The sequence below is a fragment of the Cottoperca gobio genome, chromosome 14, assembly GCF_900634415.1.
Source record: "Cottoperca gobio chromosome 14, fCotGob3.1, whole genome shotgun sequence".
Taxonomy (NCBI): domain Eukaryota; kingdom Metazoa; phylum Chordata; class Actinopteri; order Perciformes; family Bovichtidae; genus Cottoperca; species Cottoperca gobio.
Window position 1 is genome coordinate 18,888,546 of NC_041368.1, and position 21,850 is coordinate 18,910,395.

Genomic DNA, 21,850 nt, shown 5'->3' on the forward strand with positions numbered 1-21,850 from the left:
GTTATCATGTGAAGGTCTTTACTGTTTAAAACAAGTCTGCTAACAGTGCGGAAAGACAAATATCTCAGATGATATGACACAAAACTGTTGTGATGTTCAGACATTCTTACGGAAAAGGAAGTCCTGCTTAAATTCTTACCCCAATCTTAACAAAGTCAAACACTTCCATCTCTAATCCTGGTCGCAACCATGTTGTGCTTCAAACCAAAGTTGATCCATCTCAGGAGAGCAGGTGTCATCACTAGTCTTTCTAAAAAGATGAAACATTCATTTGGGTTTCTTTCTAAATTCTGAGATAAATGAATATCTACTACTAGAGGTAATAAAAGCCTCAATTAATATCACACTTGTAACACAAATGATTTAAAATCCAACACAGCCTTGCTCAACAGGATTTGGTTTACTCCATATGCCCAGATAACAACCATCATTTTAATATCATCTTTTTGTGTTGTCTGTTTTTAGCTGCCTTCACCAAACATCACTTCCCACAAGCCAAACACCTTCGTGGGAATATCCATGTGTCTAGAATATGGACCAGGGACCGCTAGTGAAACACGCCTTCAATGACAGATTGCATGGGTTTACAGAAGTTGGTGGTAGAGACGCTACAAACTGTTCTTTCAGGGAGCTGTTGAACGTTGACAAAATAATCTTTTTTCCACGTTAGTTTAAAGACAAGGTGCTATTCAGTACAAGAGTAAATACCCAGTTGGCCTAGAATATGGATATACAAACCCCAAAACATGTTTCAGCTAAAATAACAAACATTAAGTTGCAGAAGCTAGTGGAGCAGAGGCTACCTAAAAGATGGAGCGGGACAACAAAAGGCCTTTTTCACAGCGGACATCTTGACTAGTAACATTAAGGGTATATTCAAATGTCTCAGTAAGCCGTGACTGTGATTTCTGTACTGTGACGTGTCAAAACGTCTTCTGTGAAAAAGTTTTTTTCCAGCTGACAGTGCATTCAGCCAGCATGTATATCTCATCAGACTCCACCTCATCATAGGCATCAAAAAGACTGAACAACTAAATGAGTAATAACAAAAACTTAACAACCATTCAAACACAAACACTGTAAATAAAACGTAAGAATGTAAAACAGCCATAAACTCCATACATGTGAATTATATATAAAAAGAGAACTACTTTAAAGGTTGAATAACAGATGATATAAATACTATAAGATGCAAGGAACTAAGTTTACATTGTCAATGTATATCAATTTACAATGCATTCAAGAAAGTGGCATTTTAATGGCTGCAGATGCAACAATTTAAAGGTTTCTTTTACTAATTCAAACAATCATACTATCTTTGATGGGATAGTGGTCTCCAAGTGCTTTTTCATTTACATTTTACATCTTAACTTTCATGCTTAGGTTCTTTTGTGAGGTGTCGGATTATTATTCTTAAATCAAATAGCGAAGTGCCTACAGTTAGATCACGTCATAGTCTTTGGTAAAGGAGGGTGAGAAGGATGTTTGTATGTGACATTTGGGTAACCTGTTTACACGACACACATCAACAAAAGAAGTGATAGAAGGCCTTGTACACAAGTATAAAAATACAACCATAATAAAAAGTGATAGTATCAAAGTTTCCACAGTACAATACATACATACAACAGATTATTGCACCAAATTTAACCATTTTATATTTCACCATGAGAGCAACTCAGTGAAGCTACGATACTATTTCTTCACTCAGGATTTAAAACGCCTGAATATGAAGAATACAAAGTTTTACATTTCAAAAAACAAAAGAAAATACAATACAGCGACACGTATCAGTCATATCGGATCTAAATCATATTTGACTGATTTACTGTATTTACGGAACATTAAGCATGTTGAGAAATGACATATATTAAACTAATAAAAGCTACTGCAGCTTTCATTTCTGTCTTGGGGCCTGTTTGCACTAAATTATTTCACATTTCACAAAAACACCAGCTTCCCCAACAGTCACACTCAATCTAAGGGCGATGGTAATGTTCCTGAAACAACATAATAAATAACATAAAAAAACAAAAAACAGACACGATTTGACCTTGTCATTGTTAAACTCAACACTTGAAACTTTGATTTACGATGTATGAATGATAACATCAATACATAATCATTCAAATGTAAACAAATGAGACCATGACTGAGAAGATGTGTAGTCCGTCTCACAGCTGTGGAAGCAGTTTCTACGTGATCCATAAGGTTCAGCAAAAGGGACTATTTGTTGTTCTTTTCTCTGCGTATTTATTAAAAGCAATGGATGTAATGGAAGTGATCTGTTCCAAAGGTTCCCTCTGATTCTGATGTAACTCCTACAGCTTTGGCTGTTTGCTCTGAAGGAACAGCGCCACCTGTCTGCAGAGTCCCCACAGTGTAAGAAGGCAGAAGAGAGGCCGGCAGTGAAGCATCAGTGATGGTCTCACTTGTTCATGATTCAGCATTAAAATGCAAATCAAAACTTGTAGCTTAAGTTTTTTTTAAATCTGTGAGCAAGAATACCAATTAGATATTTGAGGCTTTAGTTGGGAGTAAATGTCTGTCACACAAATATCACATCAAATAAATGCTTTTTGTTTTAAAAGATAGTTAATAAGTTAACTACAATATAACTGCCACATCAGTCAGTGCATCCAGCAACACAGTCATGACACAGATACGACATTTTGAATATCCCGCTGCTCATTTTCTTGAGGACAAATGTAACCTTAAAGCAAAAATATATCTTTATTTGTACTTAAATTTTGCTTGTTAGACAAGTTTCAAATAATGCAACCAGTGGTTTTAATGGATTAAAGATAAGAAGTAATTCTTTGGGTGACAGACTTTCCCTACAATTTGAAAAGACAATGTTAAAAACTCTCTTTAAATATATAGTATACGTACTATATGTATGCATTTTAAAAAAGTCACAAAGGAACAACAGACTGATTAGGCCCAATTGTGTTGTAGGAGTTGCGCATTAAAACACAATCACACATTTGAATCAGATTTGATGATTTCTAACCACAAAATTAACTATTTATAAATAATGCAAAGAGACAGAGCTGGGTGTCCAAATGTGCTCCAAGTACCAAAACTGTTGCATATTAAAAAGCTGGAAGTGAATGCTTTCTCAGAATTTAGTTAACTTAATCTTTAATCAGATATTTACTGATTCACATTGTGACGGCCTCAGAGGTGGCCCTGTCCTGTCCTTCCCATGTTGTGTGCTTAACCTGTGTTTCAGGAGGTTGATTGGTGGAGCTGAGACCTCGTCATCTCCTCATCACTGATTCAGCACACCTGAGCAGGCTGGATCAGGCTATAAAGAGACCTGCAAGATCTTCTGTCTCTTCCATCGGACCTGCTGCCTGCTATTTATATTGTGCTTGGTGGATCATTTTACTTAAATTAAACCATAGAAAAGTTATTTGATTGTGTGGTCTCTCTCCTCGTCACCTCCCCTCGAGCCAGGTTGTGACAACATCAATACTTAGTTAATTGTAGACTGTATTTTATTCAGGCAAAGTTCTTCAGCTGCTTTGTGTTGAGTCTAAATTAAACACGAATGCTTTTGAGAAATTTGGGGTATTTTGCAAAATAAATGTAGCAAAACAAAGTGATTTATAATTTTGGCATTTGACGCGAAATCAAATCAGTAACACCACTTTTTAAATGACACCCAGCCCCAGGCAAGCTGAGGAAAAATCTACTAGAAGTAGGATCACAAATATCCAGTTTCTGCAGAGGTTTTGAACTGTCGACATGAACCACCTCAAATAAAGAGCGAACCAGTACCAAGCAGAAAGTACAACCATTTATCCAAACGTTTATCCACAGACCGAGATCAGCCGCGGTCCACGTTGGTCAATTATAAGCAGGTTATAAGAAAAGCAGGAGATGAACTGAGTTGCTGTCAACGTTTATGTATTTTAGTTTTATACTTGTAAAACGTTTGCACTTTGGTAACAGTGTTATTTTTAACAATCTAAGTTGCTTTGATATTTGCATGCAAATATGTAGACATTGTGCAAGGTGACATTAGAGTGAACAGTAAGACATCATTAGCAGGAGTCATGTTGTTAAGTGTTCATTCTGGAGCCACGTGTAGAAAGTTGGAATTATTGGATTTCAGTTTAATGAAAAAGTTTGGTCATTAAAATGTAACAGTGGCAGTTATAACTTCAGACATAACAATATTTCTACTTCCATCTCAGGGCTTCAGTCCTTCAGAGTAGGAATTTACCTGGATCACAGGGCAGGGACTCTCTCTTTCTACAACGTCTCTGAAACCATGACTCTCCTCCACAGAGTCCAGACCACGTTCACTCAGCCTCTCTTAGCTGGATTCTGGCTTCAATCATCATATGGAGACACCGAGTTGTGTGAGCTCACATCCTTGCTCAACAGGATTTGGTTTACTCCATATGCCCAAATCATTTTAATATTCGTGGGAATATCCATTTATCTAGAATATGGGAGAAGGGAAATCTAGATTTAACAAGTGAAATACAACATCTACCCTGAATAAGTGTTATTGTAACAGTACGATCAAGAAAGAAGGGAGGTGGGATTCAATTGCACGACACAGAGGCAGATAAATGTTGAATGGAAATAGTCTTTAATGAAAACTTTGCAGTTGCTATGGTACACGCATAGACAGTTGATCATACAATGTATCAAGGGGTAATCCAGGAGCAGAGTCGGGTCATGGAAACAGGTTTGGTAAACGGGCAGATACTCAGCGTAACAGCACAGCAGACAAGGATCAGGCCAGGGCAGAATCAAATCACGGAAACAAGGTCGAGGAAGCCGGGGAATCAAACAGGAAACAGGAAGCCGGGACAAATGCTGTTGACATCGAAGTACAAAGACGAACTGGCAACGAGAGACAAACAAAACAGACTCTATATACACACACCAAGAAGTGAGAGGGAACGAGACACAGGTGAGGACACTAACGAACAGATTGGGAACACCTGGGGGTAGGAAGTAGAATCAACAGAGAACAGGTAATTAACTAAATAAAACAGGAAGTACAAACACAACACGAAACATCTAACGAACAGGCCGAGACCTAATAGTTATAAATCAAATCAAATGTATTTATAAATCCCAAAATCCCACATTACACATTTGTCTCAGTGCACTTTACAGACTGTACAGCATCGGACACCCTCTGTCAAACAACAAACATCTGTAAAGCACTCTGACGATGGCTGGATTACTGATCGGGCCTACAAGGCACAGAGGTACAAAGTCTCAGGGTCTTTCCCGGCCTTCCCCTACAAAATGTTACTCGAGACACGTACCAACCAGGAAGAGACCCAAATGACCACAAGGAGACATAAAGGAACTACAAACAGACACAAAAAGACTGAAACAACAACAAAGTTACACAAAACAAATACAAAACCACAGAGAGATGTGTAAGGCATACCTGTCAACCCTCCAGTTTTTCCCGGGATTATCCCGTATTTTTCCTTCTATCCCGCTGTCCTCCTGTTTAAATATGTTCCAGTAATTATCCCGTATTTCTAACCTTTCAAAAATAAAAATAAGCCTAATTTAAAAAAGTGTGGTAAAGTGGCCTCCGGTACAGCAGGTGGCAGTATTATGTTCAACTTTAGCTGAAAAACGTTATCCGGCATTAAACACAGAGAAGAAGAAAACAGGAACAATAACACAGAGAAGAAGAAAACATATGGCTGAGTCACAGTGAACGGGAGAGAGATGGAGACGCGGTTTAACCTGCCAAACAAGTTAAAACTTGATGCAAGTACCTAGACAAATGGGAGGAGACCTTCCCTCATTTAATAAAAAGAGTCGGGTAAACTCGTGCTTTTTGTAAAGTGTGCCATTCAGATGTTAGCATCGCACACGGCGGAGAAAGCGTCCAAGCACAAGCACGCCCAAGAGGCACAAACATACACTGTCAATGACTTCATGTGTGACAAGAACTGTGTCGGAGGCAGACCAAGTGACCAAAGCTGAGGGAAAGAAGTCAATGCTTTGTGCCAGAGATAATGTAGCCTTCAGCTTCTGCGATGATTTCAGTCGCAGTGTAGCGGACATGTTTCCCGACTCTGAAGTAGGCTACTCGTCGGGGAAACAAAAGCCACACAACTCATCAATCATCAAATACATTGATGATAATAACTAATAAATAAAATACATACATCTTATAACATGTATGTACAAGTATTATATACTTTAAATAGACATGTATTTCCTGAATGTATAAACCCGTCCTTTATGTGTTTACATGTACATGATATGGGGGCTGGGGGCTGAGAGCTGTTAAGGCAGGGGTCGGGAACCTTTTTGGCTGGGAGAGCCATAAAAGCCAAATATTTGTTTATGTATTTCCTTGAGAGCCATATATTTAATCAATTTGAACGCAACTTTATGCATGCATTTTTTTAAGAATAACACGTCTCCGAGTACTAATAGCAGTATCAGTGTTGCATTGAACACGTGCTCTTTTATTAAATAAACTAAACGCTTACGTTATTTATCTCATATTTCAGTGTTTACTGCACGGGTGTCAAACTCAAGGCAATTATGACCTATTTAACCTCTTATGTCTGTTGTTGTTGGTGTTGTTTTTGTTGTTGTCCTGCATTTTAGCGCCTTGAGATTGCTTTTAGCTTTGAAAGGCACTTTACAAATACAATTTATTATTATTATTAATTATTATTATTATTATTATTATTATTATTATTATTATTATTATTATTATTATTATATCCGGCCCGCGAGAAAATATCATATGTCTGTCATAACTGGCCCGCCTGTTCTGGTAATTAAATCAATGCATGGCACAACCACGGGAAAAGACATTTGAGGAAGAATCTAAATGTGTGAATGAAATGAAAGTTTTTGGAAAGCAAAGGGAAACACACCACAGATCTCTGGGACGATGTGAGCTGGACTGTTTGTGCGACATAACGAAGCATCTCACTGTTAAACCTGCAGCTTCAGTGTGATCACGGACATGTGTGATGCCGAGCTGGCTGTGGGAGACTCTGATGCAGAAGGAAACTTTGGTCACTGCGTGTTTCCAAACACTGACAAACATCTCCACCTCTGTGTTCCCGACAGCATTCTGCTGATCAACTGAGAGCATGTGCCGACTTTGCTGCTCAGATATTTTAATTGAACTGCTCAGCAATCCGTTTGCAGTTGATTTAAATATGTTCCATATCTTTTTGCACTTTATGTGTACCCTGTTCAATACATGTGGACCGTGTTTGGCCCTCGACGTAGTCCCAGTTTTTAATGTTGGCCCTCTCTGTGAATGAGTTTGACCCCCCGGTCTACTGCTTGCTTTGCGCAGTTTCTCCTCAGCTGTTTTGCGAAGGGCAGGGCCACACACACACACACACACACACACACACACACGTGTGTGTACGTGTGTGCGCTGTGCAGTCAGAGACAGAGCAGAGGAAAGGAGAGGGGCAAACTAAAAACAAATCCGCTGCTAAATGTTTTACTTTAAAATGACACCGTATAATTGTTTATTACTTGTTAATCATGTTAAAAAATGTCAGCTCAAAATTGTCTGCGAGCCATAACGCGTCATCAAAAGAGCCATATATGGCTCGCGACCCATAGGTTCCCGACCCCTGTGTTAAGGTATGGACAGAGTCCGCCAGAAAACTTTCCAATGTTGACAGGTATGGTGTAAGGTGCTATGTTTATTATTATCATTAGCATTAGTAGTACTGTAGTAGTAGTCGTAGTAGTATTATTAGGTATTCTTTAATTTATTCTGTAGTTATCTGAAAGGCAGACTAACTGAGGGCTAAAAACAGACTGCAACTCTCAAACCACTCCTCTTCCTGGAATGAAGGACAACTTTATAAAACCCCACCCAGAGTTGATCTACTGGCTCAGCGAGGTTCCTCCTGCTCAAACATGTGTTGTTCCCTCCCCTTTAACAGATCTGATAGTTTAAAGATAGGTGTAAGCACCATGTGATGACATGTAAGAGCTGTGACACACATACACTGCAGATCAGTGAACACACAATGAGGAAATGAGCACAGCATTTATCTGAAAGCCGAGAGTGAAACTAACTGATATTCACTGTTGTCGAGAGAAGAAATGGCGCAGCAAGTGATTCTGGATCGAGAAAAACTGAGCTGTTCAATCTGTCTGGATCTTCTAAAGGATCCGGTGACTATTCCCTGTGGGCACAGCTACTGCATGAGCTGTATTACAGACTGCTGGGATGAAGAGAATGAGAAGAAAACCCACAGCTGCCCTCAGTGCAGGCAGAGCTTCACACCGAGGCCTGTCCTGGGGAAAAATACAATGATGGCAGAGTTAGTGGAGGACCTGAAGAAAGTAGGACTTCAAGCCGCTTCACCTGATCTTACATATGCAGGACCTGGAGACGTGGCCTGTGATTTCTGCTCTGGGATGAAACTGAAAGCTTTCAAGTCCTGTCTGATGTGTATGATCTCTTACTGTGAGCAACACCTGCAGCCTCACTATGATGTAGCTCCATTAAAGAAACACAAGCTGGTTGAAGCCACCTCAAAGCTTCAGGAGAACATCTGCTCCCGTCATGACGAGGTGATGAAGATTTTCTGCCGCACTGATCAGCAGTGCATTTGTTATCTTTGCTCCATGGATGATCATAAAGGCCATGACAAAGTCTCCGCTGCAGCAGAGAGGGCTGAGAGGCAGAAGGAGCTTGGGGTGAGCCGGGGAAAAGTCCAACAGAGAGTCCAGGACAGAGAAAAGGACGTCAAGGTGCTTCAACAGAGGGTGGAGGCTATCAATCATTCTGCTGATGAAGCAGTGAGGGACAGTGAGAAGATCTTCACTGAGTTGATCCATCTCATTAAGAAAAGAAGCTCTGAAGTGAAGCAGCAGATCAGATCCCAGCAGGAAACTCAAGTGAGTCAAGCTGAAGAGTTTGAGGAGAAGCTGCAGCAGGAGATCACTGAGCTGCGGAGGAAAGACACTGAGCTTCAACAACTTTCACACACAGAGGATCACCTGCATTTCCTAAACAACTACCCCTCGCTGTCACGTGTGAGTGAGTCTAAAGACTTACCCAGCATTGATATCTGTCCTCTGCGCTCTTTTGAGGATGTGACCGCGGCGGTGTCAGAGGCCAGAGATAAACTGCAGGCTGTTCTGAGTGAGGAGTGGAGACACATCTCCCTGGCAGTGACTCAAGTGGATGTTTTAATGCCTCAAGCAGAGCCCAGAACCAGAGCAGAATTTATGAAATATTCTCGTCAAATCACACTGGATCCAAATACAGCACACAGGCGTTTGTCATTGAGTGACAGGAACAGAAAAGTAACAACAATGGCAGTAGAACAGTTATATTCAGATCACCCAGACAGATTTGATCAATGGTGGCAGGTTCTGAGTAGAGAGGGTCTGACTGGACGTTGTTACTGGGAGGTGAAGTGGAGCGGGTTTGTTTGTATAGCAGTTGCAAATAAGGATATTAGAAGAAAAGGGAACACAGAAGAATGTGGATTTGGATTTAATAACAAATCTTGGTCATTACAATGTAAGAGTGGCAGTTATTACTTCAAACATAACAATATTTCTACTTCCATCTCAGGGCTTCAGTCCTTCAGAGTAGGAATTTACCTGGATCACAGGGCAGGGACTCTCTCTTTCTACAACGTCTCTGACACCATGACTCTCCTCCACAGAGTCCAGACCACGTTCACTCAGCCTCTCTTAGCTGGATTCAGGCTTCCATCACTATTTGGAGGCACTGCTGAGTTGTGTGAGCTCACAGGAGTTTAAAGAGTGACTCGTCTCTATACAGTAAATGTTGAGGTGTGTCTGCTGCAGAGATCAAACGTAATAGGTGGGCCTGTGATGTTCTTTCTTATATTTTCTGTTTTTAATGTGTCAATTCAGTAAAATGGTGAAATGGAAAACAAATAATTTCTCTTTTTATTTGGATTAAACAACCTTGTTTGTTGAAATTTGATTCTATTATATATATTTAGTTATATTTACTAAACATTGTCATTATATACTGTGCATGGAAAAACATTGCATATGCAAAATGTCTAATCAGTTTTATATATACAGACGTGATTATGTAAGATAAACAAAAGAAATCAATAAAACAAAATCATGTATGTAAAAATGTATCAATGGATTTGGATCCTTGAGCATCTGTCAAATTAATGTCATAATGTCATGTTTTTAAAATGTATTTTTGCTGTGACATCTTCATAATATGTATATTTAATGTTTACTTTGTATTACTCTACATAAAGCTGTTTGTACTGCACACTGTGATGCTGTTGTACCAATATTACAAAATCACATCACTTTTCTTTATTGTACTCAAAAAGTGCTAACACCATAAAACTGGTAAAAATGTAAATGTAACCTTGTGAAGAAGAGTTTGCTCATCATCCTTTTAAGAGTGAATTTAACTCTTTACATGTTAACAATCTTTAGGAAACATTTATGAAAAGTCAATGTTCAAAACTCTACAAATAAATAAATAAATTGATTGTGAGAATCACAAAAATCTGTTGTTTTCTTCTTTAATTTCTTTCCAATCAATCAGTTATTTAAAGATATTTTCTAACAAACACACGGGGAGATTAATGCAGAGATCAGATTATCCTCTTGGCTCGTTTGCAAAGAAAAACATTTAAAGACAATGTTTCAGCAGAATGTGTTACTTTCAGATTTATTACACAACCTTTGAACGTTCCACAACAATCATGCAGGAATAAAATGTGAACTATAGAAAGCTTTACAGGCTTCACGTCGTCTCAAAAACACTCAACATGTGAGGTCAACGTTTAGGAAATCATCGTGTACAGATGATTTGATTAAACGCTGATGATGGTGAGAGAAAGAAATCACGGAGGCCGGGCAGGGTGCGGGCGGAGCCGCTCAGGAGGTCAGCGGGGAGGCCGGGCTGGAAGCTGGCGAAGCCGCTCAGGAGGCCCGGATGGAGTCCGACGGAGGATTTGGTTTACTCCATATGCCCAGATAACAACCATCATTTTAATATCATCTTTTTGTTTTGTCTGTTTTTAGCTGCCTTCACCAAACATCACTTCCCACAAGCCAAACACCTTCGTGGGAATATCCATGTATCTAGAATATGGACCAAGGACCGCTAGTGAAACACGCCTTCAATGACAGATTGCATGGGTTTACAGAAGTTGGTGGTAGAGACGCTACAGACTGTTCTTTCAGGGAGCTGTTGAACGTTGACAAAATAATCTTTTTTTCCACGTTAGTTTAAAGACAAGGTGCTATTCAGTACAAGAGTAAATACCCAGTTGGCCTAGAATATGGATATACAAACCCCAAAACATGTTTCAGCTAAAATAACAAACATTAAGTTGCAGAAGCTAGTGGAGCAGAGGCTACCTAAAAGATGGAGCGGGACAACAAAAGGCCTTTTTCACAGCAGACATCTTGACTAGTAACATTAAGGGTATATTCAAATGTCTCAGTAAGCCGTGACTGTGATTTCTGTACTGTGACGTGTCAAAACGTCTTCTGTGAAAAAGGATTTTTCCAGCTGACAGTGCATTCAGCCAGCATGTATATCTCATCAGACTCCACCTCATCATAGGCATCAAAAAGACTGAACAACTAAATGAGTAATAACAAAAACTTAACAACCATTCAAACACAAACACTGTAAATAAAACGTAAGAATGTAAAACAGCCATAAACTCCATACATGTGAATTATATATAAAAAGAGAAATACTTTAAAGGTTGAATAACAGATGATATAAATACTATAAGATGCAAGGAACTAAGTTTACATTGTCAATGTATATCAATTTACAATGCATTCAAGAAAGTGGCATTTTAATGGCTGCAGATGCAACAATTTAAAGGTTTCTTTTACTAATTCAAACAATCATACTATCTTTGATGGGATAGTGGTCTCCAAGTGTTTTTTCTTTTACATTTTACATCTTAACTTTCATGCTTAGGTTCTTTTGTGAGGTGTCGGATTATTATTCTTAAATCAAATAGCGAAGTGCCTACAGTTAGATCACGTCATAGTCTTTGGTAAAGGAGGGTGAGAAGGATGTTTGTATGTGACATTTGGGTAACCTGTTTACACGACACACATCAACAAAAGAAGTGATAGAAGGCCTTGTACACAAGTATAAAAATACAACCATAATAAAAAGTGATAGTATCAAAGTTTCCACAGTACAATACATACATACAACAGATTATTGCACCAAATTTAACCATTTTATATTTCACCATGAGAGCAACTCAGTGAAGCTACGATACTATTTCTTCACTCTCAGGATTTAAAACGCCTGAATATGAATAATACAAAGTTTTACATTTCAAAAAACAAAAGAAAATACAATACAGCGACACGTATCAGTCATATCGGATCTAAATCATATTTGACTGATTTACTGTATTTACGGAACATTAAGCATGTTGAGAAATGACATATATTAAACTAATAAAAGCTACTGCAGCTTTCATTTCTGTCTTGGGGCCTGTTTGCACTAAATTATTTCACATTTCACAAAAACACCAGCTTCCCCAACAGTCAGACTCAATCTAAGGGCGATGGTAATGTTCCTGAAACAACATAATAAATAACATAAAAAAACAAAAAACAGACACGATTTGACCTTGTCATTGTTAAACTCAACACTTGAAAGTTTGATTTACGATGTATGAATGATAACATCAATACATAATCATTCAAATGTAAACAAATGAGACCATGACTGAGAAGATTTGCAGTCCGTCTCACAGCTGTGGAAGCAGTTTCTACGTGATCCATAAGGTTCAGCAAAAGGGACTATTTGTTGTTCTTTTCTCTGCGTCTTTATTAAAAGCAATGGATGTAATGGAAGTGATCTGTTCCAAAGGTTCCCTCTGATTCTGATGTAACTCCTACAGCTTTGGCTGTTTGCTCTGAAGGAACAGCGCCACCTGTCTGCAGAGTCCCCACAGTGTAAGAAGGCAGAAGAGAGGCCGGCAGTGAAGCGTCAGTGATGGTCTCACTTGTTCACGATTCAGCATTAAAATGCAAATCAAAACATGTAGCTTAAGTTTTTTTTAAATCTGTGAGCAAGAATACCAATTCGATATTTGAGGCTTTAGTTGGGAGTAAATGTCTGTCACACAAATATCACATCAAATAAATGCTTTTTGTTTTAAAAGATAGTTAATAAGTTGACTACAATATAACTGGCACATCAGTCAGTGCATCCAGCAACACAGTCATGACACAGATACGACATTTTGAATATCCCGCTGCTCATTTTCTTGAGGACCTTAAAGCAAAAATATATCTTTATTTGTACTTAAATTTTGCTTGTTAGACAAGTTTCAAATAATGCAACCAGTGGTTTTAATGGATTAAAGATAAGAAGTAATTCTTTGGGTGACAGACTTTCCCTACAATGTGAAAAGACAATGTTAAAAACTCTCTTTAAATATATAGTATACGTACTATATGTATGCATTTTAAAAAAGTCACAAAGGAACAACACAGACTGATTAGGCCCCATTGTGTTGTAGGAGTTGCGCATTAAAACACAATCACACATTTGAATCAGATTTGATGATTTCTAACCACAAAATTAACTATTTATAAATAATGCAAAGAGACAGAGCTGGGTGTCCAAATGTGCTCCAAGTACCAAAACTGTTGCATATTAAAAAGCTGGAAGTGAATGCTTTCTCAGAATTTAGTTAACTTCATCTTTAATCAGATATTTACTGATTCACATTGTGACGGCCTCAGAGGTGGCCCTGTCCTGTCCTTCCCATGTTGTGTGCTTAACCTGTGTTTCAGGAGGTTGATTGGTGGAGCTGAGACCTCGTCATCTCCTCATCACTGATTCAGCACACCTGAGCAGGCTGGATCAGGCTATAAAGAGACCTGCAAGATCTTCTGTCTCTTCCATCGGGCCTGCTGCCTGCTATTTATATTGTGCTTGTGCTTTATGCATCATTTTACTTAAATTAAACCATATAGAAAAGTTATTTGATTGTGTGGTCTCCCTCCTTATCACCTCCTCTCGAGCCAGGTTGTGACAACATCAATACTTAGCTAATTGTAGACTGTATTTTATTCAGGCAAAGTTCTTCTTCAGCTGCTTTGTGTTGAGTCTAAATTAAACACGAATGCTTTTGAGAAATTTGGGGTATTTTGCAAAATAAATGTAGCAAAACAAAGTGATTTATAATTTTGGCATTTGACGCGAAATCAAATCAGTAACACCACTTTTTAAATGACACCCAGCCCCAGGCAAGCTGAGGAAAAATCTACTAGAAGTAGGATCACAAATATCCAGTTTCTGTAGAGGTTTTGAACTGTCGACATGAACCACCTCAAATAAAGAGCGAACCAGTACCAAGCAGAAAGTACAAACACCATTTATCCAAACGTTTATCCACAGACCGAGATCAGCCGCGGTCCACGTTGGTCAATTATAAGCAGGTTATAAGAAAAGCAGGAGATGAACTGAGTTGCTGTCAACATTTATGCATTATAGTTTTATACTTGTAAAACGTTTGGACTTGGGTAACAGTGTTATTTTTTATAACATTCTTTAAGTTGCTTTGATGACATTTGCATGAAAAGAATATGTAGACATTGTGCAAGGTGACATTAGAGTGAACAGTAAGACATCATTAGCAGGAGTCATGTTGTTAAGTGTTCATTCTGGAGCCACGTGGAGAAAGTTGGAATTATTGGATTTCAGTTAAATGACAAATCTTGGTCATTAAAATTTAACAGTGGCAGTTATAACTTCAGACATAACAATATTTATACTTCCATCTCAGGGCTTCAGTCCTCCAGAGTAGGAATTTACCTGGATCACAGGGCAGGGACTCTCTCTTTCTACAACGTCTCTGAAACCATGACTCTCCTCCACAGAGTCCAGACCACGTTCACTCAGCCTCTCTTAGCTGGATTCTGGCTTCAATCATCATATGGAGACACTGCTGAGTTGTGTGAGCTCACATCCTTGCTCAACAGGATTTGGTTTACTCCATATGCCCAAATCATTTTAATATTCTTGGGAATATCCATTTATCTAGAATATGGGAGAAGGGAAATCTAGATTTAACAAGTGAAATACAACATCTACCCGAATAAGTGTTATTGTAACAGTACGATCAAGAAAGAAGGGAGGTGGGATTCAACTGTACGACACAGAGGCAGATAAATGTTGAATGGAAATAGTCTTTACTGAAAACTTTGCAGTTGCTATGGTGCACGCATAGACAGTTGATCATACAATGTATCAAGGGGTAATCCAGGAGCAGAGTCGGGTCACGGAAACAGGTTTGGTAAACCGGCAGATACTCAGCGTAACAGCACAGCAGACAAGGATCAGGCCAGGGCAGAATCGAATCACGGAAACAAGGTCGAGGAAGCCGGGGAATCAAACAGGAAACAGGAAGCCGGGACTAATGCTGGAACTCTTGACATCGAAGTACAAAGACGAACTGGCAACGAGAGACAAACAAAACAGACTCTATATACACACCAAGAAGTGAGAGGGAACGAGACACAGGTGAGGACACTAACGAACAGATTGGGAACACCTGGGGGTAGGAAGTAGAATCAACAGAGAACAGGTAATTAACTAAATAAAACAGGTACAAACACAACACAAAACATCTAACGAACAGGCCGAGACCTAATAGTTATAAATCAAATCAAATGTATTTATAAATCCCAAAATCCCACATTACACATTTGTCTCAGTGCACTTTACAGACTGTACAGCATCGGACACCCTCTGTCAAACAACAAACATCTGTAAAGCACTCTGACGATGGCTGGATTACTGATCGGGCCTACAAGGCACAGAGGTACAAAGTCTCAGGGTCTTTCCCGGCCTTCCCCTACAAAATGTTACTCGAGACACGTACCAACCAGGAAGAGACCCAAATGACCACAAGGAGACATAAAGGAACTACAAACAGACACAAAAAGACTGAAACAATAACAAAGTTACACAAAACAAATACAAAACCACAGAGAGATGTGTAAGGCATACCTGTCAACCCTCCAGTTTTTCCCGGGATTATCCCGTATTTTTCCTTCTATCCCGCTGTCCTCCTGTTTAAATATGTTCCAGTAATTATCCCGTATTTCTAACCTTTCAAAAATAAAAATAAGCCTAATTTAAAAAAGTGTGGTAAAGTGGCCTCCGGTACAGCAGGTGGCAGTATTATGTTCAACTTTAGCTGAAAAACGTTATCCGGCATTAAACACAGAGAAGAAGAAAACAGGAACAATAACACAGAGAAGAAGAAAACATATGGCTGAGTCACAGTGAACGGGAGAGAGATGGAGACGCGGTTTAACCTGCCAAACAAGTTAAAACTTGATGCAAGTACCTAGACAAATGGGAGGAGACCTTCCCTCATTTAATAAAAAGAGTCGGGTAAACTCGTGCTTTTTGTAAAGTGTGCCATTCAGATGTTAGCGTCGCACACGGCGGAGAAAGCGTCCAAGCACAAGCACGCCCAAGAGACACAAACATACACTGTCAATGACTTCATGTGTGACAAGAACTGTGTCGGAGGCAGACCAAGTGACCAAAGCTGAGGGAAAGAAGTCAATGCTTTGTGCCAGAGATAATGTAGCCTTCAGCTTCTGCGATGATTTCAGTCGCAGTGTAGCGGACATGTTTCCCGACTCTGAAGTAGGCTACTCGTCGGGGGACACAAAAGCCACACAACTCGATCAACCATCAAATACATTGATGATAATAACTAATAAATAAAATACATACATCTTATACCATGTATGTACAAGTATTATATACTTTAAATAGACATGTATTTCCTGAATGTATAAACCCGTCCTTTATGTGTTTACATGTACATGATATGGGGGCTGGGGGCTGAGAGCTGTTAAGGCAGGGGTCGGGAACCTTTTTGGCTGGGAGAGCCATAAAAGCCAAATATTTGTTTATGTATTTCCTTGAGAGCCATATATTTAATCAATTTGAACGCAACGTTATGCATGCATTTTTTTAAGAATAACACGTCTCCGAGTACTAATAGCAGTATCAGTGTTGCATTGAACACGTGCTCTTTTATTAAATAAACTAAACGCTTACGTTATTTATCTCATATTTCAGTGTTTACTGCACGGGTGTCAAACTCAAGGCAATTATGACCTATTTAACCTCTTATGTCTGTTGTTGTTGGTGTTGTTTTTGTTGTTGTCCTGCATTTTAGCGCCTTGAGATTGCTTTTAGCTTTGAAAGGCACTTTACAAATACAATTTATTATTATTATTAATTATTATTATTATTATTATTATTATTATTATTATTATTATTATTATTATTATTATTATTATATCCGGCCCGCGAGAAAATATCATATGTCTGTCATAACTGGCCCGCCTGTTCTGGTAATTAAATCAATGCATGGCACAACCACGGGAAAAGACATTTGAGGAAGAATCTAAATGTGTGAATGAAATGAAAGTTTTTGGAAAGCAAAGGGAAACACACCACAGATCTCTGGGACGATGTGAGCTGGACTGTTTGTGCGACATAACGAAGCATCTCACTGTTAAACCTGCAGCTTCAGTGTGATCACGGACATGTGTGATGCCGAGCTGCCTGTGGGAGACTCTGATGCAGAAGGAAACTTTGGTCACTACGTGTTTCCAAACACTGACAAACATCTCCACCTCTGTGTTCCCGACAGCATTCTGCTGATCAACTGAGAGCATGTGCCGACTTTGCTGCTCAGCAATCCGTTTGCAGTTGATTTAAATATGTTCCATATCTTTTTGCACTTTATGTGTACCCTGTTCAATACATGTGGACCGTGTTTGGCCCTCGACGTAGTCCCAGTTTTTAATGTTGGCCCTCTCTGTGAATGAGTTTGACCCCCCGGTCTACTGCTTGCTTTGCGCAGTTTCTCCTCAGCTGTTTTGCGAAGGGCAGGGCCACACACACACACACACACACACACACACACACACACGTGTGTGTAAGTGTGTGCGCTGTGCAGTCAGAGACAGAGCGGAGGAAAGGAGAGGGGAGAACTAAAAACAAATCCACTGCTAAATGTTTTACTTTAAAATGACACCGTATAATTGTTTATTACTTGTTAATCATGTTAAAAAATGTCAGCTCAAAATTGTCTGCGAGCCATATCGCGTCATCAAAAGAGCCATATATGGCTCGCGACCCATAGGTTCCCGACCCCTGTGTTAAGGTATGGACAGAGTCCGCCAGAAAACTTTCCAATGTTGACAGGTATGGTGTAAGGTGCTATGTTTATTATTATCATTAGCTTTTGTAGTACTGTAGTAGTAGTCGTAGTAGTATTATTAGGTATTCTTTAATTTATTCTGTAGTTATCTGAAAGGCAGACTAACTGAGGGCTAAAAACAGACTGCAACTCTCAAACCACTCCTCTTCCTGGAATGAAGGACAACTTTATAAAACTCCACCCAGAGTTGATCTACTGGCTCAGCGAGGTTCCTCCTGCTCAAACATGTGTTGTTCCCTCCCCTTTAACAGATCTGAAAGTTTAAAGATGGGTGTAAGCACCATGTGATTACATGTAAGAGCTGTAACGCACACACTGCAGATCAGTGAACACACAATGAGGAAATGAGCACAGCATTTATCTGAAAGCCGAGAGTGAACCTGACTCATACTCACTGTTGTCGAGAGAAGAAATGGCGCAGCAAGTGATTCTGGATCGAGAAAAACTGAGCTGTTCAATCTGTCTGGATCTTCTAAAGGATCCGGTGACTATTCCCTGTGGGCACAGCTACTGCATGAGTTGTATTACAGACTGCTGGGATGAAGAGAATGAGAAGAAAACCCACAGCTGCCCTCAGTGCAGGCAGAGCTTCACACCGAGGCCTGTCCTGGGGAAAAATACAATGATGGCAGAGTTAGTGGAGGACCTGAAGAAAGTAGGACTTCAAGCCGCTTCACCTGATCTTACATATGCAGGACCTGGAGACGTGGCCTGTGATTTCTGCTCTGGGATGAAACTGAAAGCTTTCAAGTCCTGTCTGGTGTGTATGATCTCTTACTGTCAGCAACACCTGCAGCCTCACTATGAAGTAGCTCCATTAAAGAAACACAAGCTGGTTGAAGCCACCTCAAAGCTTCAGGAGAACATCTGCTCTCGTCATGACGAGGTGATGAAGATTTTCTGCCGCACTGATCAGCAGTGCATTTGTTATCTTTGCTCCATGGATGATCATAAAGGCCATTACACAGTCTCCGCTGCAGCAGAGAGGGCTGAGAGGCAGAAGGAGCTCGGGGTGAGCCGGGGAAAAGTCCAACAGAGAGTCCAGGACAGAGAAAAGGACGTCAAGGTGCTTCAACAGAGGGTGGAGGCTATCAATCATTCTGCTGATGAAGCAGTGAGGGACAGTGAGAAGATCTTCACTGAGTTGATCCATCTCATTAAGAAAAGAAGCTCTGAAGTGAAGCAGCAGATCAGATCCCAGCAGAAAACTCAAGTGAGTCAAGCTGAAGAGTTTGAGGAGAAGCTGCAGCAGGAGATCACTGAGCTGCGGAGGAAAGACACTGAGCTTCAACAACTTTCACACACAGAGGATCACCTGCATTTCCTAAACAACTACCCCTCGTTGTCACGTGTGAGTGAGTCTAAAGACTTACCCAGCATTGATATCTGTCCTCTGCGCTCTTTTGAGGATGTGACCGCGGCGGTGTCAGAGGCCAGAGATAAACTGCAGGCTGTTCTGAGTGAGGAGTGGAGACACAACTCACTGGCAGTGACTGAAGTGGATGTTTTAATGCCTCAAGCAGAGCCCAGAACCAGAGCAGAATTTATGGAATATTCTCGTCAAATCACACTGGATCCAAATACAGCACACAGGCGTTTGTCATTGAGTGACAGGAACAGAAAAGCAACATTAATGGCAGTAAAACAGTTATATTCAGATCACCCAGACAGATTTCGTAAACGGTATCAGGTTCTGAGTAGAGAGGGTCTGACTGGACGTTGTTACTGGGAGGTGAAGTGGAGCGGGTTTGTTTGTATAGCAGTTGCAAATAAGGATATTAGAAGAAAAGGGACCAGAGAAGAATGTGGATTTGGATTGAATGACAAATCTTGGTCATTAGAATGTGACAGTGGCAGTTATAACTTCAGACATAACAATATTTCTACTTCCATCTCAGGGCTTCGGTCCTTCAGAGTAGGAATTTACCTGGATCACAGGGCAGGGACTCTCTCTTTCTACAACGTCTCTGAAACCATGACTCTCCTCCACAGAGTCCAGACCACGTTCACTCAGCCTCTCTTTCCTGGATTCTGGCTTCCATCATCATATGGAGACACTGCTGAGTTGTGTGAGCTCACAGGAGTTTAAAGAGTGACTCGTCTCTATACAGTAAATGTTGAGGTGTGTCTGCTGCAGAGATCAAACGTAATAGGTGGGCCTGTGATGTTCTTTCTTATATTTTCTGTTTTTAATGTGTCAATTCAGTAAAATGGTGAAATGGAAAACAAATAATTTCTCTTTTTATTTGGATTAAACAACGTTGTTTATTGAAATTTGATTCTATTATATATATTTAATTATATTTACTAAACATTGTCATTATATACTGTGCATGGAAAAACATTGCATATGCAAAATATCTAATCAGTTTTATATATACAGACGTGATTATGTAAGATAAACGAAAGAAATCAATAAAACAAAATCATGTATGTAAAAATGTATCAATGGATTTGGATCTTTGAGCTTCTGTCAAATTAATGTCATAATGTCATGTTTTTAAAATGTATTTTTATTATGACATATCTTCATAATATGTATATTTAATGTTTACTTTGTATTACTCTACATAATGCTGTTTGTACTGCACACTGTGATGCTGTTGTACCAATATTACAAAATCACATCACTTTTCTTTATTGTACTCAAAAAGTGCTAACACCATAAAACTGGTAAAAATGTAAATGTAACCTTGTGAAGAAGAGTTTGCTCATCATCCTTTTAAGAGTGAATTTAACTCTTTACATGTTAACAATCTTTAGGAAACATTTATGAAAAGTCAATGTTCAAAACTCTACAAATAAATAAATAAATTGATTGTGAGAATCACAAAAATCTGTTGTTTTCTTCTTTAATTTCTTTCCAATCAATCAGTTATTTAAAGATATTTTCTAACAAACACACGGGGAGATTAATGCAGAGATCAGATTATCCTCTTGGCTCGTTTGCAAAGAAAAACATTTAAAGACAATGTTTCAGCAGAATGTGTTACTTTCAGATTTATTACACAACCTTTGAACGTTCCACAACAATCATGCAGGAATAAAATGTGAACTATAGAAAGCTTTACAGGCTTCACGTCGTCTCAAAAACACTCAACATGTGAGGTCAACGTTTAGGAAATCATCGTGTACAGACAACAGACCACGTGTTGATTAAACGCTGATGATGGTGAGAGAAAGAAATCACTTAAACAATGAAAATAAAGGAAATATAACATAAACTATCAACTCCTGTGCACTGATTTAACTTGAAATATTACAGCTAAAAACGATAGTAGTGTCAATAAATTAACCACATCATTGAGTCTATTTTAGGTGATCCACCTTCCATAATCATCCATTAATCTCTTGTTCCTTCTGCAGTGTCGTCCTTGGAGGGTCATGATTACAACATGTCAGTGCTGTCCATCAAGTAAACAAAACTCAAGAAAGAAACAGCATTTTGCAACATATAAGTTCTTACACCTTGTCCTACATTTAACAAAGCATGTGAAACAGATGTACACGGGGTGCTCTGAGGTTACACTTCACATGCTGGCAAACACATCAGTCATTACACTGTTATCATGTGAAGG

The 21,850-nt window shown here is 39.3% G+C and overlaps 2 protein-coding genes across 2 annotated transcripts; both read left to right on the plus strand.

The window, feature by feature from the left end:
• Positions 1–8,017: 8,017 nt before the first annotated feature.
• On the plus strand, positions 8,018–10,519 carry LOC115018992 (tripartite motif-containing protein 16-like protein). The gene is made up of 2 exons (XM_029448294.1): positions 8,018–8,340; positions 8,605–10,519. Exons 1-2 carry the CDS (start codon positions 8,098–8,100, stop codon positions 9,772–9,774), a joined length of 1,413 nt encoding a protein of 470 aa, XP_029304154.1. The 5' UTR covers positions 8,018–8,097; the 3' UTR covers positions 9,775–10,519.
• An 8,099-nt stretch (positions 10,520–18,618) lies between these two features.
• Positions 18,619–21,108, plus strand: LOC115018993 (tripartite motif-containing protein 16-like protein). The gene is made up of 2 exons (XM_029448295.1): positions 18,619–18,927; positions 19,192–21,108. The coding sequence occupies exons 1-2, from the start codon at positions 18,685–18,687 to the stop codon at positions 20,359–20,361; spliced, it is 1,413 nt and encodes a 470-aa protein (XP_029304155.1). The 5' UTR covers positions 18,619–18,684; the 3' UTR covers positions 20,362–21,108.
• The last annotated feature ends 742 nt before the right edge of the window (positions 21,109–21,850 follow it).

Coding starts and splice junctions, on each gene's coding strand:
- LOC115018993 (XM_029448295.1), top strand. CDS start 18,685: ATGGCGCAGCAAGTGATTCTGGATCGAGAAAAACTGAGCTGTTCAATC. Junction 18,928..19,191: donor TAGTGGAGGACCTGAAGAAA/GTAGGACTTCAA, acceptor ACTGATCAGCAG/TGCATTTGTTATCTTTGCTC.
- LOC115018992 (XM_029448294.1), top strand. CDS start 8,098: ATGGCGCAGCAAGTGATTCTGGATCGAGAAAAACTGAGCTGTTCAATC. Junction 8,341..8,604: donor TAGTGGAGGACCTGAAGAAA/GTAGGACTTCAA, acceptor ACTGATCAGCAG/TGCATTTGTTATCTTTGCTC.